The 14,234-nt window shown below is 43.3% G+C and overlaps 1 protein-coding gene across 1 annotated transcript; it reads right to left on the bottom strand.

The window, feature by feature from the left end:
* Positions 1-10: 10 nt before the first annotated feature.
* On the bottom strand, positions 11-12,753 carry LOC122876806 (protein FAM240B). The gene is made up of 3 exons (XM_044197555.1): positions 12,625-12,753; positions 11,051-11,172; positions 11-196 (listed from the first exon to the last, which is right to left on the bottom strand). Exons 2-3 carry the CDS (start codon positions 11,170-11,172, stop codon positions 85-87), a joined length of 234 nt encoding a protein of 77 aa, XP_044053490.1. The 5' UTR covers positions 12,625-12,753; the 3' UTR covers positions 11-84.
* Between the last annotated feature and the right edge of the window lie 1,481 nt (positions 12,754-14,234).

Below are 14,234 nucleotides of genomic sequence, written 5' to 3' on the forward strand. Positions count from 1 at the left end.
TCACCTCAGCTGTGTTCAAAAAGTCACTTTATTGCATTTAACATTAGGATGGCACAGCGTGTCTTCATCCCTGTTTGTTTGAGCTCATGTCTGGTCAGCTGACTTCTCCATCTTGACCTTCCTGACGTAGTTGTCGTTGAGGCTCTTCAGGTGTTTGGTTCGGTTCTCCAGACGGACCAGCCACTCCTCCCTCAGCCTGAAAACACACACGGGAAGGTTCTTTAGTCCGACAGTTTCAGACACAGCAGATATCCTGCCTCTTGTTTTTCAGCCTGCAGAAGCAGAAAGTCATCCGGATTCATCCCCTCATATCTGTGGAATATCAGGTTGTTCGTGGCAGCAAACTGTTGTAATTCAGCACGGCCAGGGTTAGAAGAAAAGGATAACTCCCAACAGGAAGTTCTAATGCACTGGCACCAGTTCATAAATTCAACAATCAGAATCAGAAACACTTTATTGATCCCCGAAGGGAAACTCTTTGTTACAGCAGCTCGCCTTTACGTCAGTGCACACAGGAGAAAGTACTAGAAAACAATATGATACACTATAAAACAGGTCAGAAAATAAATTAAGTATCAGGTGGGTATAAGTATGAGATAAACTAAGTGTCAAGTACCAGGTGGGTTTACCGGTTGATGATGATAATACAGTATAATAATACAATGTAATAATATAAGTAATAAGCAGAGGTGCATGTACTGTCGAGAGTAATGGAGGTATATAATATCAATAACAATAATTAAGAAAAACTAACATGGGAAAACTAATATTGCACGGGAGTAATACACAGAATATTGCACAATTATTCAAGTATTGCAGAGATGTTAATGATCAGTGTCCAGTTTAGTGACTTCGGGTCATACAGACTGACACTTAGAGGGAGGAGTTAAAGAGTCTGATGGCCACAGGCAGGAATGACTTCCTGTGGCGCTCTGTGGTGCATTGTGGGGGGATGAGTCTTCCGCTGAAGGTGCTCCTTTGTTTGACCAGCGCGTCATGGAGCGGGTGGGAGACGCCGTCCAAGATGGCGTGTAGTTTACCCAGCATCCTCCTCTCTGACACCACCGCCAGAGAGTCCAGCTCCACCCCCACAATGTCACCGGCCTTACGGATCAGTTTGTTGAGTCTGTTGGCGTCCGCTACCCTCAGCCTGCTGCCCCAGCATGCAACAGCATACAACTACATGCAACAAGCCCTACTTCCTAGTTTAATAAAAGATCTAAAACCAAAAGGGGAAAGGGATTTTGGGGGGGAAGAAACGACAAAGAAGTGAAGGACTATGAATGAAGACGGAGCAGCTGAAGGGGCTACGTAGGAGGGAGATACCACCACTGCTTCATAAGATTGTATAGATATGTATGTTTGGTACGCACAATATTGAAACTGTTATGTTATCAGGTAAAGATCAGAAGAGCGGCACAGCCAGAACAAACCATTTAATATCCCTTTTCACCATAGAGGTAAATATTAAGGTGTCGCTTGGAGAGCAGAAACAGAAGAGTTAAGTGCTGAGAAAAGACTTTGAGGTTTAGTACTTTTCCATCAGAAGCAAAATAAAGAGAAAATTGCTTAAAGACGAAAATGAACATGCTGTTACGGTGTGTCGAGCAGGAAAGCAGGAGTAGGACCCCAAATGCAGACTAGGAGGCAGAGCTGGTGCAGACAGCTGATCTAATGAGCTGCTCACGCAGAGATGAACCAACCAGTCCGGACAGGCAAGAGCCCAAAAGGTAGAAGGCAAAATCCAAAACTCGCAAGAAAAAAGTCCAAGAAAACACGAGACGCGACGACGATCCGACACAGAACAAAGGAAGAACACAGGTACGGAAGACACTCAGGTGAGGGGAGTCAGGTGAAAACAATCAAAGCGACCAACAACAGGAAGCAAAACTACCACACACACGAGGGAAGGAGAGTATTTCAAAATAAAACAGGAAATCAACTAGACACAAACCCAAAACCATGACGCATGCATACATTAATATTATTGGGACATATAATTGAAACAACATACAACAAATGATCAGATAAGGAAAACCATTAATAATATTAATGAGATAATACTGAAAAATACATATTGTTGTTTTCTTTTTCATTTATTCTCTGCATCTGTTACAGTAACTGAGATCTTGGTGGAACCTGACAAGGGAAAGAGAAAAGAGAGAAGAAGAGGAGAAGCCCACTGAAGGATGAAGAAAACAAGTGTGCCATTAAGATAGGTCAATATTAAAGGTAAGTAGGTAAAGATAAAGATAAAGTAGAGATGAAACTCAGATTTAAGGTTAGGGAAGGTGTCAGTGACCAATCGATAGATCTGTTATTAGATAGATCTGCTGCAACTAACCAATAGATTAACCTGCTGATTAATTAATGTATTAAATCGTTTAGTATTTAAAATATCAGAAAACTGAAAAATGAACTTGATGTCTCGTTTTGTTCCGAGCAACAGTCCAAAACTCAAAGAGGCGAAATAACGTTTTTCTAAAGCAAAGCAGTCTAATGTGACAAGAGGAGGTCATGTGACAAACGCTAATATTGATTAGTGACAGCAGGTGACGTCACGCTGTCAGGTGTCACAACACAGGACGATGCAGGACAGACACCTGCAGAAAGACTCGGAGGCAGCTTCGTTTTTATTGTATTAGCCGATGACGAAATATTAATTTTGCATTGAGTTCGATTAGTCATTCGGATTGAAAGTGATATAAATATGAAGTCAAACTAGTGTTTTCTTCCTCGCAGAGAGTCACGCTGTGACAGGCCGGGATCAAACTCTTAAATCGCTCGACACTCGAGAACGAATCCGTTCGTCCCAGCGGCTCTCGCGTGAGGCACAGCGTTGGTTCGTTTGTGGACAAGATGAAAAATATAGAATATCTCCAGACCAAAAGGCCAAACGTCTCACGACCTTTTGCACAACTGTTGCTTAGTTATTACTGTACTGTTCTATCGTAGAAAAGGTTTCAGTCGTAGTCGTCTGGACGCTGTTTTCAGAATCAAGACGTTTCGGCTCCCATCCGGAAGTCATTCTCAATTGTGAAAATGGTCTGAGAACTCAGAAATTTAAGCTACTCTGTGTTGCTTAAGCCCCGCCCTCAGGAAGGGGTCTACCTGAGTATCTGTTGATTAGCTAGTTTCACCTGAAACTGACCTAACTGTTTCCATGATGGCCCAGTAATCAGTAATCAGGCCTATTGTTTTCTGGCTGCACCTCCCTCATCACTGTTAAGTACCTGATTAGCATGTGATCGGCTTGACCACGGTGTTAACACACTGTGGTAAACTTTGAGCAGATTGAATCTCAGACCACCATTTCTGTTCAAAGAGGGGTTTTCTTCCATTTTTTCACAATTGAGAATGACTTCCGGATGGGAGCCGAAACGTCTTGATTCTGAAAACAGCGTCCAGACGACTACGACTGAAACCTTTTCTACGATAAAACACTCCTGGACGAAATGAGGGACGACACCGTCTTAGACTGTACTGTAAATGTGGTTTTAAAATTTAGACCGACTGACTTTAGTTGAGTTTATTGCATTTATCTTTTTTTAGGACCATGAACAAAAAAAACATCTCACACAAGGAGAAGTTTTGCAGCAGATTTAGCTCATTTCCACCTGCAGTCTCTAATGCAACTAATGCAAATACAAATGCTGTTTCCCCCCAAATACCACCTACTGTACGTAAACATGGACAAAACACATTAACACGCATCAGGGAGCTCGTTCCAGGACCGAATGGCCTAAATGAAAAGCTTCTTTCAGGTAGAAACTGTGTCATTGTGATGATGATGATGATGATGATGATGATGATGATGATGATGGTGTTTTGGTCGACAGTGTGTGTCGAAGCAGCAGTGAGGTCATATTTAATGTGCTGCGGTGGCGTCCGGGCGGATCTGGTGTCTTGGTGACAGCTGGGGTGTTATCACCGTCGCATCAGCGTCTCACTTCGCTTCTTTATTTCACCATCAATCAAATACACACCAACATCGCTGTGTGTGTGCGTGCGTGTGTGCGTGCGCGTGTGCGTGTGTGTGTGTGTGCGCGTGTGCGTATGTGTGTGTGTGTGTGTGTGTGTGTGTGTGTAACCTAACCCTCACTGTCAGCTGTCCTCAAAGTCTCTTCGTCACCTTCCTGTCGAGTTTTCTGGATTATTCCATTTGTTCTTTCAGCTGCTGACAATCCTCCTGACCTCAGCAGAGACAGACAGGCAGAGAGACAGGCAGACAGAGAGACAGGCAGGCAGAGAGACAGGCAGACAGAGAGACAGGCAGGCAGGCAGACAGACAGAGAGACAGGCAGGCAGAGAGACAGGCAGAGAGACAGGCAGGCAGGCAGACAGACAGAGAGACAGGCAGGCAGGCAGTGAGACAGACAGACAGACAGGCAGACAGACAGGCAGAGAGACAGGCAGGCAGGCAGTGAGACAGACAGACAGACAGGCAGACAGACAGACAGACAGACAGAGATACAGGCAGACAGGCAGGCAGACAGGCAGAGAGAGAGACAGGCAGACAGACAGACAGACAGTGAGACAGACAGACAGACAGGCAGACAGGCAGACAGACAGGCAGAGAGACAGGCAGACAGAGAGAGAGACAGGCAGACAGACAGACAGACAGTGAGACAGACAGACAGACAGACAGGCAGGCAGGCAGGCAGGCAGACAGACAGGCAGGCAGAGAGACAGGCAGGCAGGCATTGAGACAGGCAGACAGACAGGCAGACAGACAGACAGAGAGACAGGCAGACAGGCAGGCAGGCAGACAGACAGACAGACAGGCAGGCAGGCAGACAGACAGAGAGACAGACAGACAGGCAGAGAGACAGGCAGGCAGGCAGACAGGCAGACAGACAGGCAGAGAGACAGGCAGGCAGGCATTGAGACAGACAGACAGACAGGCAGACAGACAGACAGACAGACAGACAGACAGGCAGACAGGCAGACAGACAGGCAGAGAGACAGGCAGGCAGGCAGACAGAGAGACAGGCAGACAGGCAGGCAGACAGGCAGAGAGACAGGCAGGCAGGCAGACAGACAGAGAGACAGACAGAGAGACAGACAGACAGACAGACAGACAGACAGACAGACAGAGAGACAGACAGACAGACAGACAGACAGACAGACAGACAGACAGGCAGGCAGACAGACAGACAGACAGACAGGCAGACACTGAGCCTTCTCATTCTGTTTTCTTGTGAATGACTTGCGTCCAGACTGACAGCGACACCAGCGACCTCCTTCGGCAGAGAGGCATCCTGTCCTCGTCCCAGTGGGAGGGACGAGGATTTTCATGATCGATTAATATGCAGATTATTTTCTCGATTGATCGTTTTGTGCATAAAATGTCAGAAAGGAGTGAAAACTGCGCGTTACAACTTCCCGCAGCCCAAAGAGATGTATTCAAATGGCTCGTTTTATTCAAACAGTCCGAAATCCCAAAATATTCAGTTTACGATCATATTTGTCAGAAAATCCTCACATTCGAGAAGGTGGAACCAGAGAATATTTCACCTGCGCTGGTCAGTGATTTAAATCCTGTCCGCATGGGAACAAATAACCAATTGTCAAGACAGTTGACAATTAATTCTGTTGATCGACTAATCAATTAATCCACTAATTGTTGCAGCTCACACTTAAAACTGTACTGCGAGAGAGTTTTTTTGTCCCAGTTTGAGAGTAAAATGGAAACTTTGCAACGACAATATGTTAAGAATTCGACTTAATTTCATCTTCCTTTACACGCTGACGGGAGGAGTTATTATTTAGAACAGAATAACTTCTGATTTCAGCCTCGTGTGTCTGTGCTTCCTGTCTGCTGCCAGTCGGCGTCCATCAGTCATCGCTCTGTGATTATCGCCTCGACTCTCTGCAGCACGTTTTTTCCAGCCTCTGGCCGGGTCACACATAACGTACGCAATTAGTGAGGACTAGAGCCGGGGTTAGAGGCGATGGCGGGAGGGGGCAGATAGTTGTGGAGTTGGGGGGTACACGGTAATAGATAGCTGGAGGATTAGGAGATACATGGTATTGATAGGTGGGGGATTAGGGGTACAGGGTAATGGATAGCCGGGGGATTAGGTGTGATGGGCAGAAGAGGTGGTGTGAGGTTAGGGTGGGATAGAAGAGGAGATGACTGGAGTTAGGAGGGATCGGGCTAATAGTTGGCTAAGAGGTGAAGATTTAATAGGAGGATATATACCATTCGCCTGAAAATCCCATTGTAATGTAATGAAGGCGTTTGACAGAAGAAGCACCTGCCTGCTGACAACTTCACCAACGTCGTCTTTGGCTCACGTTACGGCCTTTGACGTTGTTTTATTATGTTATTTATTAATCCTTGTGGTCCAGACCGTCTCCGATTTAAATAGAGCCGTGCAGCAGCACCAGACTGGTTCCCCGTCACCGGTCGGACCATCGTATCCAGATGGCATCCAATCAGGCCGCTCCTTCATTCTCTCGTCGTCCTTCCACCAACCCAGAGTCTGTTTAGCAGATCACATGACGTTATAAAAGCAGACCAGAGCAAACACTGATTTAATGTGAGCAGCCTCTTTGTTTTATGTTAACTCGATCTCACTGTGAAGCTCTCGTTTAGCAGTTCTGGGATTATTTTCTTTTCACACACACTTTGACTACTAATACAAGCAGGAACTGTCTGTCTAGCACTCGAGGCATAGGGGGTGGTTGCCTCCTCTGTGTTTTGTTTTTAACCGGTAAGATTAGTGTAGCTAGTTTTGTTTTAGTTTCGATTAGCCAGACGGTGAGTTATTAGGAAGTAAAGTATAAATTGTGTCACTGCCTGATTACACTTCCAGGTCTTACAGGGTTGAACGTCTGAACCAGCTTTCATGGCAATCCATCCAACAGTTGTTGAAATTTTTCTGTTTGGACCAAAGAGGAGGACAGACAGACTTACGGAACGATTTTGCCATCCATCCGAGTTGCTAGCATGGCTAAAAAACAAATTGTACGTATAGTAACGTAACCATTTGTGCTCTATTTCTGACTGCCAGTGATGGGTGGATCAATACCAAACATCTATGGAACATCAAGGGTTCTCACACTACTTCACTGCACTTTACATTGTCTATTTTCATGGTTGTATCAGAAGGTAAAGGGAGTTTGGGAGAGAAGTGTAATTGTCAAACGATCAGACTAAGAAGATCTGACAAACTGAAAAGGTTTGTCAAAGTTACCTTATGAGAAATAAAACATCAAAAAGCTGATTAAAATACTGTAATTTAGCTGCACTTGTCCATTTTGCCATCATGTTCAGTGTGTGTGACAATAGTTGAAACATCTCCAGAGTATTATGTGTGTAATTATAAAACTCCGGACTATTGACGGTCAGTTTACAGGACGAGATGAGCTCAGGTTGCAGTCTGGCTGACGTTTCCGCTTGTTAGTGATCATCATTACTGAGACCTTTAACAACCAGACTGTCCGTGAGGGTCGAGTGCGTGTCCTGGTATGTCCTCCAGCTCGCTGAGAGACGAGAGGCTGTTTGTAATGAGAGGATCTGTTTTTAGATGCGTCTATTTGTCAAACACATGTCCACCACATTTATTCTGAGTTTGGTCACAGACACCACATTCAAAGACCTCGATAGATCGGCATCTTCAGGAAAGAGACACTTTGCCCAGAATAGGGTCTCTTTCTGGATCAAGGAGGTGAGCTTGTAGGTCTGCATCTGGTGGTAGGCCTTTAGGCGGAGGAATGCTCCAAACAAACCAGTTTGTGGAAAAAAAAAGATGTGATGCATTGTACAAATGGGGATAACGGCGCACACTTTCAGACGTTCGTGGTGTTGCACTCTGTTGTTCACATGAAAAGTGACAGAAGTAGTTGTGTGGAGAATGGGAAGTTCAAACCTGCCTACCTTTTCACCTGCACATCGCTGACCAATCAAAGCGTGAAGTGGGCAGGATTGATGAATTGTCAGATTTCGTACATTCTGATGTCAGGAAGGTGTGGAGGGAGTGGTTTTCAGAAGCTGTTCAACCACTTTTGACAACCACTTCTGATATAGTATACGGGCGCTCTTATACCCAAAGGGCCCAGAAAGACTCAGCCCAAAGAAATGGGGCCACTGAGTTTGGGGAGGCAATGGCAGAGGACGTCTCGTTGGCCATAAAAGGTTCTGCCCGACGGCTCAGAAAAGGGGCAGCGGGGCCTTGCTAAGGCTACACTCGGCAGGGAAAGAACTGCTGACCTTGATTGGGAATATTGTTGGGTGGTTTAAAGGTAACATTTTAAGGAACTCCTGAACCCGCAGAGAGTTGGAGGGCTCAGAAGAAGCACATGGCTGCTGGCATTCATTTGAATCGGACCACTCATGCGATGCAGCAGGGGTGCCAACATAGTGGGCTTCGGCAAAAAACAAAACAGGGTTGTCTGGCAAAATATCAAACAAACTTGAACCTGCCTCAACTTTGCTGACACACGTCATCCTGCAAGGTGTTGCGTTGTAATCAAATATGTGCAATCACGCATTCCTGTTAGATTACTTCGTAATGTGGGCCCAGTATTTCCACTTTTAACTTGCGATGATGAAAATTAAAAACAGCTGTGCAGTGTCCCCCTCCAACACAGCCCCTTGCATTTTTTTAATGCAGGGCTGTTCTCGGTCTACACGGCCAGAAACCCATATCCTTGGCAGAAGTAGCAGAGGGGTGGTTGAGATTTGCCCTGAGATGCTGAATGCTTTGGATTTTATTGGGCTGTCTTGGTTGACAAATCAGTGTCGCATGGATGTTGGGGATAGTCCCTGTGGACTAGTAGATGGGTGTGGTGGTTCCCATTTTTCAAAACTCATGGGTGTGCTCCAGTTATTGTGATATCACACTGCTCAGTCTCCCCAGGAAACTTTCCTCCAGGTTGCTGGAAAGGACACTCCAGCTGATGTTCGAACCTCAGATCCAGGAGGAGAAAATGGATCAGGATTCTGGAGTGGGCATGGAAGTTTGCCTCACCAGTCTGCATGTGTTTTCAGAATCAGACATACTTTATTGATCCCCGAGGTGAAACTCTTGTTACATCAGCTCACTATCACATCAGTGCACACAGGAATAGAAGTACTAAGCAAAAAATATATAATACACTATAATACAGGTCAGAAAATAAATTAAGTACCAAGTGGGTATAAGTATAAAATAAGTGTGAAGTACAAAGCTGGTTTACCGGTTGATAATAATACGGTATAAAGTAATAGTGCATGAACTGTCTGAGTCTTTCTAGACTTGGGTAAGACTATGTCCTTTGGGGTGTCTTGTTGTGCGTATTGCAGAAATACGGGGTACAGGGGCCATTTTTACAAGCCATCCAATCCTTGTATAACTGGAGTGAGAGCTGTGTCCGTATCCCTGGCAATAAATTAAGGCTTAACTCGGTTAGGATCAGCCAGGTTTGTGTTGTTGCTTTTTCATGGGCAGGATCTCTGACAACAGCTTACATATCTGCTTCTTTGCAGATGATGTATTTCTGTTTGCTTCATCAGACTGTGACCTTCAGCACAGATCGAGGCAGTTTGCAGCCAAGTGTGATGCAGATCTCAGCTGGAATATGTTGGATTGCTCCCTTTGAATTGGGGGCAAGTAGCTGCCCGGCGTTAAGTATCTCTGGGCCTGGTTCCCTACTGAGGGTAAGGTGGAGCAGGCAGAGCGATGTGGCGTCTGTAGCAATGCAGATATCATGCCAGACGGTCGTGGTCAAAATGGATGGATGGATTGGTGAAACCACATATTGCACATGTAACATCACGATTTTGAGTCATTCATCCTCCATCAGAAAAAAATAAAAAATAATTCATTTAGTCTAAATTCAATTTGGTACATAACTTTGAAATACTCAGTTATTTAGTTTTTGACATTCAATACCTTTTTCCTATAAGTTTAAAAACATTTTTTTTTTTAACTAAACTCTGGTAGGAGTGCTGCGTTTTTCTGTTTACTTTAAATTTGCATTTATGGAGCTCAGATTTAAATCAGAATTCATCCTACCTGCAGACACATTTTCCACCTCGAATAATGCGCCTTCTGTAACTTGTTTCCAGTGGTGTAAAGTAACTAAGTACATTTACTCAAGTACTGTACTCAAGTACAAATTTGAGGTACTTGTACTTGAGTATTTCCATTTATACTTTCTACTTCTACTCTGCTACATCTCAGAGGGAAATTTTGTACTTTTTACTCATTTTATCTGACAGCTTTAGTTACTTTGCAGATTTTACGTACAAAACATGATGAACTTATGAAACATAACAATGCAACACGTTTTATAAGTTCATCATATGTTTTGTACTTAAAATATATTAAACTACCCAACAGTATATAAAATAGTTCAAGTCAGCTCCACCTCGAACAACTACAACAGGAAAATGCTGCTTACACATGAATACATCAGTAATAACATAATATATATAAAATAGTAAAACACTCACAGGGGTCATTTATGTTACGTTTAAGTGTCAAGGCGGGAAACAGGGAGAGGATCCAAACTCAGACAGCAGGCAGAGCAGGTTCACTTCAACAGTTTTTTAATGAAATGTACAAGGCTTACAGACAGGCAGTGGTCACAACCAGGTAAGCGGTCCAAAAGAGGCAAACAAGTCCAAAAACGGAGCCGGCAAAGTCCAAAATCCATAAACAAGGTCCACAAGAAACCGAGGATAACTCCAAAACACAGAAAACTAGGGTCGGGAAGCTTGACACAAACACAACGAAGATCTGAACACAGGAAGAACACAGACTAAATACACTCAGGTAGGGGAGACAACGACGCACAGGTGGAAGCAATAAGAGCAAGCAGGAAGTAAAACTACACAAGACACACGAGGGAGAACTCTTAACAAAATAAAACAGGAAATGACAATTTATCAGCATTATGAGCACTTTTGCTTTGATACTTTAAGTGTATTTTGCTGATAATACTTACATACTCTTACTTAAGCAAGATTTTCAGTGTAGTATTTTCACATTGTGGTATTGCTACTTTTACTTAAGTAAAGGATTTGAACGCTTACCGCTTACTGTGTGTTGTTACTTACTTGTTGAGTGCGCTCTTGTTCACCCTCTGCTCCTCGCTCTCAGCATGCTGACATTGATTGTTAATCCTTTTCTCCCAGAACGACTTAATGTGCAGTCTGTCATGGATCAGAGCCAGGTTCATCTGCAACAACACAACACTGATAATATCCAGATACTGACACTTTGATTAAAGAGTAACTTAACAAGCTGAAAAAGCTTTGTTTCACTGCCCTCTGCTGGTTAAAGTCCTTTGCACGTGTAAACACACCCAGCAGTGATGTCACAGCGTACTGACTCTTCAGCCTCTAGAAGTGAGCAACAACCAGCGGTGGAAGAAGTATTCAGATCTTTTACTTAGTAAAGTAAAAGTAGCAATACCACAATGAAATAATACTCTGTTAGAAGTGAAAGTCCTGCATTCAAAATCTCACTTAAGTAAAGTATCAAAAGTAAAAGTACTCATTTTGCAAAATGGCTCCATTCAAAGTGTTACTGAGCAGCATCTGAATGTTGTCAGCTGTACAGTTGGGTTTCATCTATAACAAAGCATATTTTATAAACTGATCATATGTTTGACTTTTAAAAATATTGATCTGGAAAGTAACTAATTAGTAAAAGTAGTAATTACTAACTATAGCTGTCGGATAAATGTAGTGGAGTAAAAAGTACATCATTTCCCACTGAGATGTAGTGGAGTATAAGTATAAAGTAGCTTAAAATGGAAATACTCCAGTAAAGTACCTCAAATTTAGTAAGCACTTGAGGAAATGTACTTTCCACCACTGGCAACAACAAGATTCTTGTTAAGTTGCTCTTTAAACATGCAGTTTACTGCAGGTAATACTACAGTAGGAAATATTAACAAACTATAAATTAATAACATTTATATTTACAACATAATGTTTCATGTGCTGAATAATAAGATCTCTTCTAACTGAATGTACCGCTAAATCCATCCGACCATAATAACTCCTCACAGCTGCTGCAGACGAAGTGTTTCTGAACTGTGTCCAACACTGGACTGTGTACAAAGCAGCGGTGGAAGAAGTACTCGACTAAATTTAGTAATACCACAGTGTAGAAATACTCTGTTACGAGTAAAAACGTCCTGCATACTTGAGTACAAAAGTATTAGCATCTTTATCAGTAATAATACATCATAATTATATTTTGTATTAATCTGAATCTGCAAAGTAACTAAAGCTGTCAGATAAGTAGTGCAGTAAAAAGTACAATATTTCCCTCTGAGATGTGGAGAAGAAGTATAAAGTAGCAGAAAATGGTAATACTACAAGTACCTCAAATGTGTACTCAAGTACAGTACTTGAGTAAATGCACTTGTTACCTTCCACCACTGCTAAAAGATATAGTGAATTCTGCTTCAGGAATAATACTTTTAATTAGTTTAATACTTAAAGCTGTTAAAAACATTTGATTTATTGACTATAAAGTTTGCTTAAAAGAAACCAGTAACTGCATCAGAACAGCAGAATAAATAAATATCTTTACTTCACTGCTGATTCTAATAAATGACCTTAAACACTGGAAGGTAAAAATGCTGATTAAAAACACACAAAAAAGAATAAACACAAACCTTTGTTCAGAGCTTCAACCGAGCGTCCGTCAGCCTCACTGGGTGGATGAAGTGTGTGTGTGTGTGTGTGTGTGTGATCCTCCTCCCGCAGAAATAAATGTTTTACTGATCTCCAGTCAGTAAATCCACTCATGTCCCCCTCCCATCGCTCTCTCCCTCCCAGTGAACTTAGTGTACTGGGATTTAACTGGACTGTAGGGACCAACAGGGACTGGTTCAAGTCTCAGCTCTGATTGGCTCTGAAGTAGTTTCATGTTTTTAAAAGTTTTAGGAACTTTAGAGATATCCTGTCGACGTTTCCGACCACTGTTGGCACAGCGGAGGGATGCTTTAGCTCTGCTGGCGGCTGTAAACGGTAAACGGCTGCATTTATATAATGATTTTTATCCAAAGGGCTTTAAAATGTTTGCCTCTCATTCACCCATTTACACTCGCACACCGACGGCAGCGAGCAGTTTGGGGTTCAGTGTCTTTCCCCAGGACACGTCGACATGTTTCACAGGAGGATGTCCGTCCATCCGTCAGTCCTCCACGTCGGTCCAGACTGAAGCATCAGCAGCAGCTGGACTGTGATGGGACGTGCTTCATCGTTCATGCTCCCCTCAGGATGAACTGTAATAACTCTGCTGATCCTCTGACTTTCCATCTAGCGCCACCATCAGGTCGACATGTTAACGTGTCCGACACTTCCCATCAGCCTCAGCTGCACTCTGTGTTTACTAGCTAATGTTAGCATGCTAACAAGCTAAGCTAACATGGTGAACATTATAGCTGCTGAACGTCAGCGTGTTAGCGTTGCCCCTGCGAGCGCGTTAGCACGAGTTCAGCCTCGCAGAGTCTGGTTTTAACCATTTTCTCACCTTGTTTTCAGTGAAACATATTTAATGTTTTTAACCTCGTGATGCGGACGATCGTCAGAATTAGTTTGGACGAGATGCAGAACGGATCGAATATCACAAACAAATGGATTTTGTGCGAACAAGAAAGCGTGAATAAAAGACTTTTCAACACGTCGTCAGCGCTGTTAGATATTTCCTCGTTGGCGTGAACTTGTCCTCCCTCACTAACACAGTTATCGCTCTCACACACACACACAAAATAACTAGCTAATGTTAGCATGCTAACACACTAAACTAAGATGGTGAGCATTATAGCTGCTAAACATCAGCATGTTAGCATTTAGCTCAAAGTACAGCCTCACAGAGCTGCTAGCGTGGCTGCAGACTCTCCGTCTGTCTGAAATCACTTCCAGTTTACTACATAGTGCTTTAAAATCTGCCGTCCACCATTTTGTTTGAGTGTCTGAATTCTGAGTGTAAATTTATGCAAAAATGATGATGATTCATACTGTAAGTGTCTGAAATCTCAGTTTACTGCTCACTCATAGGGAGGAGTCTCTGCCGGTTAGCGGCCGGCGTTTGTATCTCAAGTAGTGACGCGTCGGCCGAGAATGAGCCGGCTCCCGTGTAAATTAACACAAGACAGAATGATGAGCCTACAACATATTTGTTAAATACCAGGAACGTCTCGCTTGTATATCTGTATATGTATCTTGCATGTTTCTTGCAACAAATAAGAAAGTAACCAGCGGAGGCGGTGCTAAACGAAGA

This window comes from Siniperca chuatsi, linkage group LG5, assembly GCF_020085105.1.
Source record: "Siniperca chuatsi isolate FFG_IHB_CAS linkage group LG5, ASM2008510v1, whole genome shotgun sequence".
NCBI lineage: Eukaryota > Metazoa > Chordata > Actinopteri > Centrarchiformes > Sinipercidae > Siniperca > Siniperca chuatsi.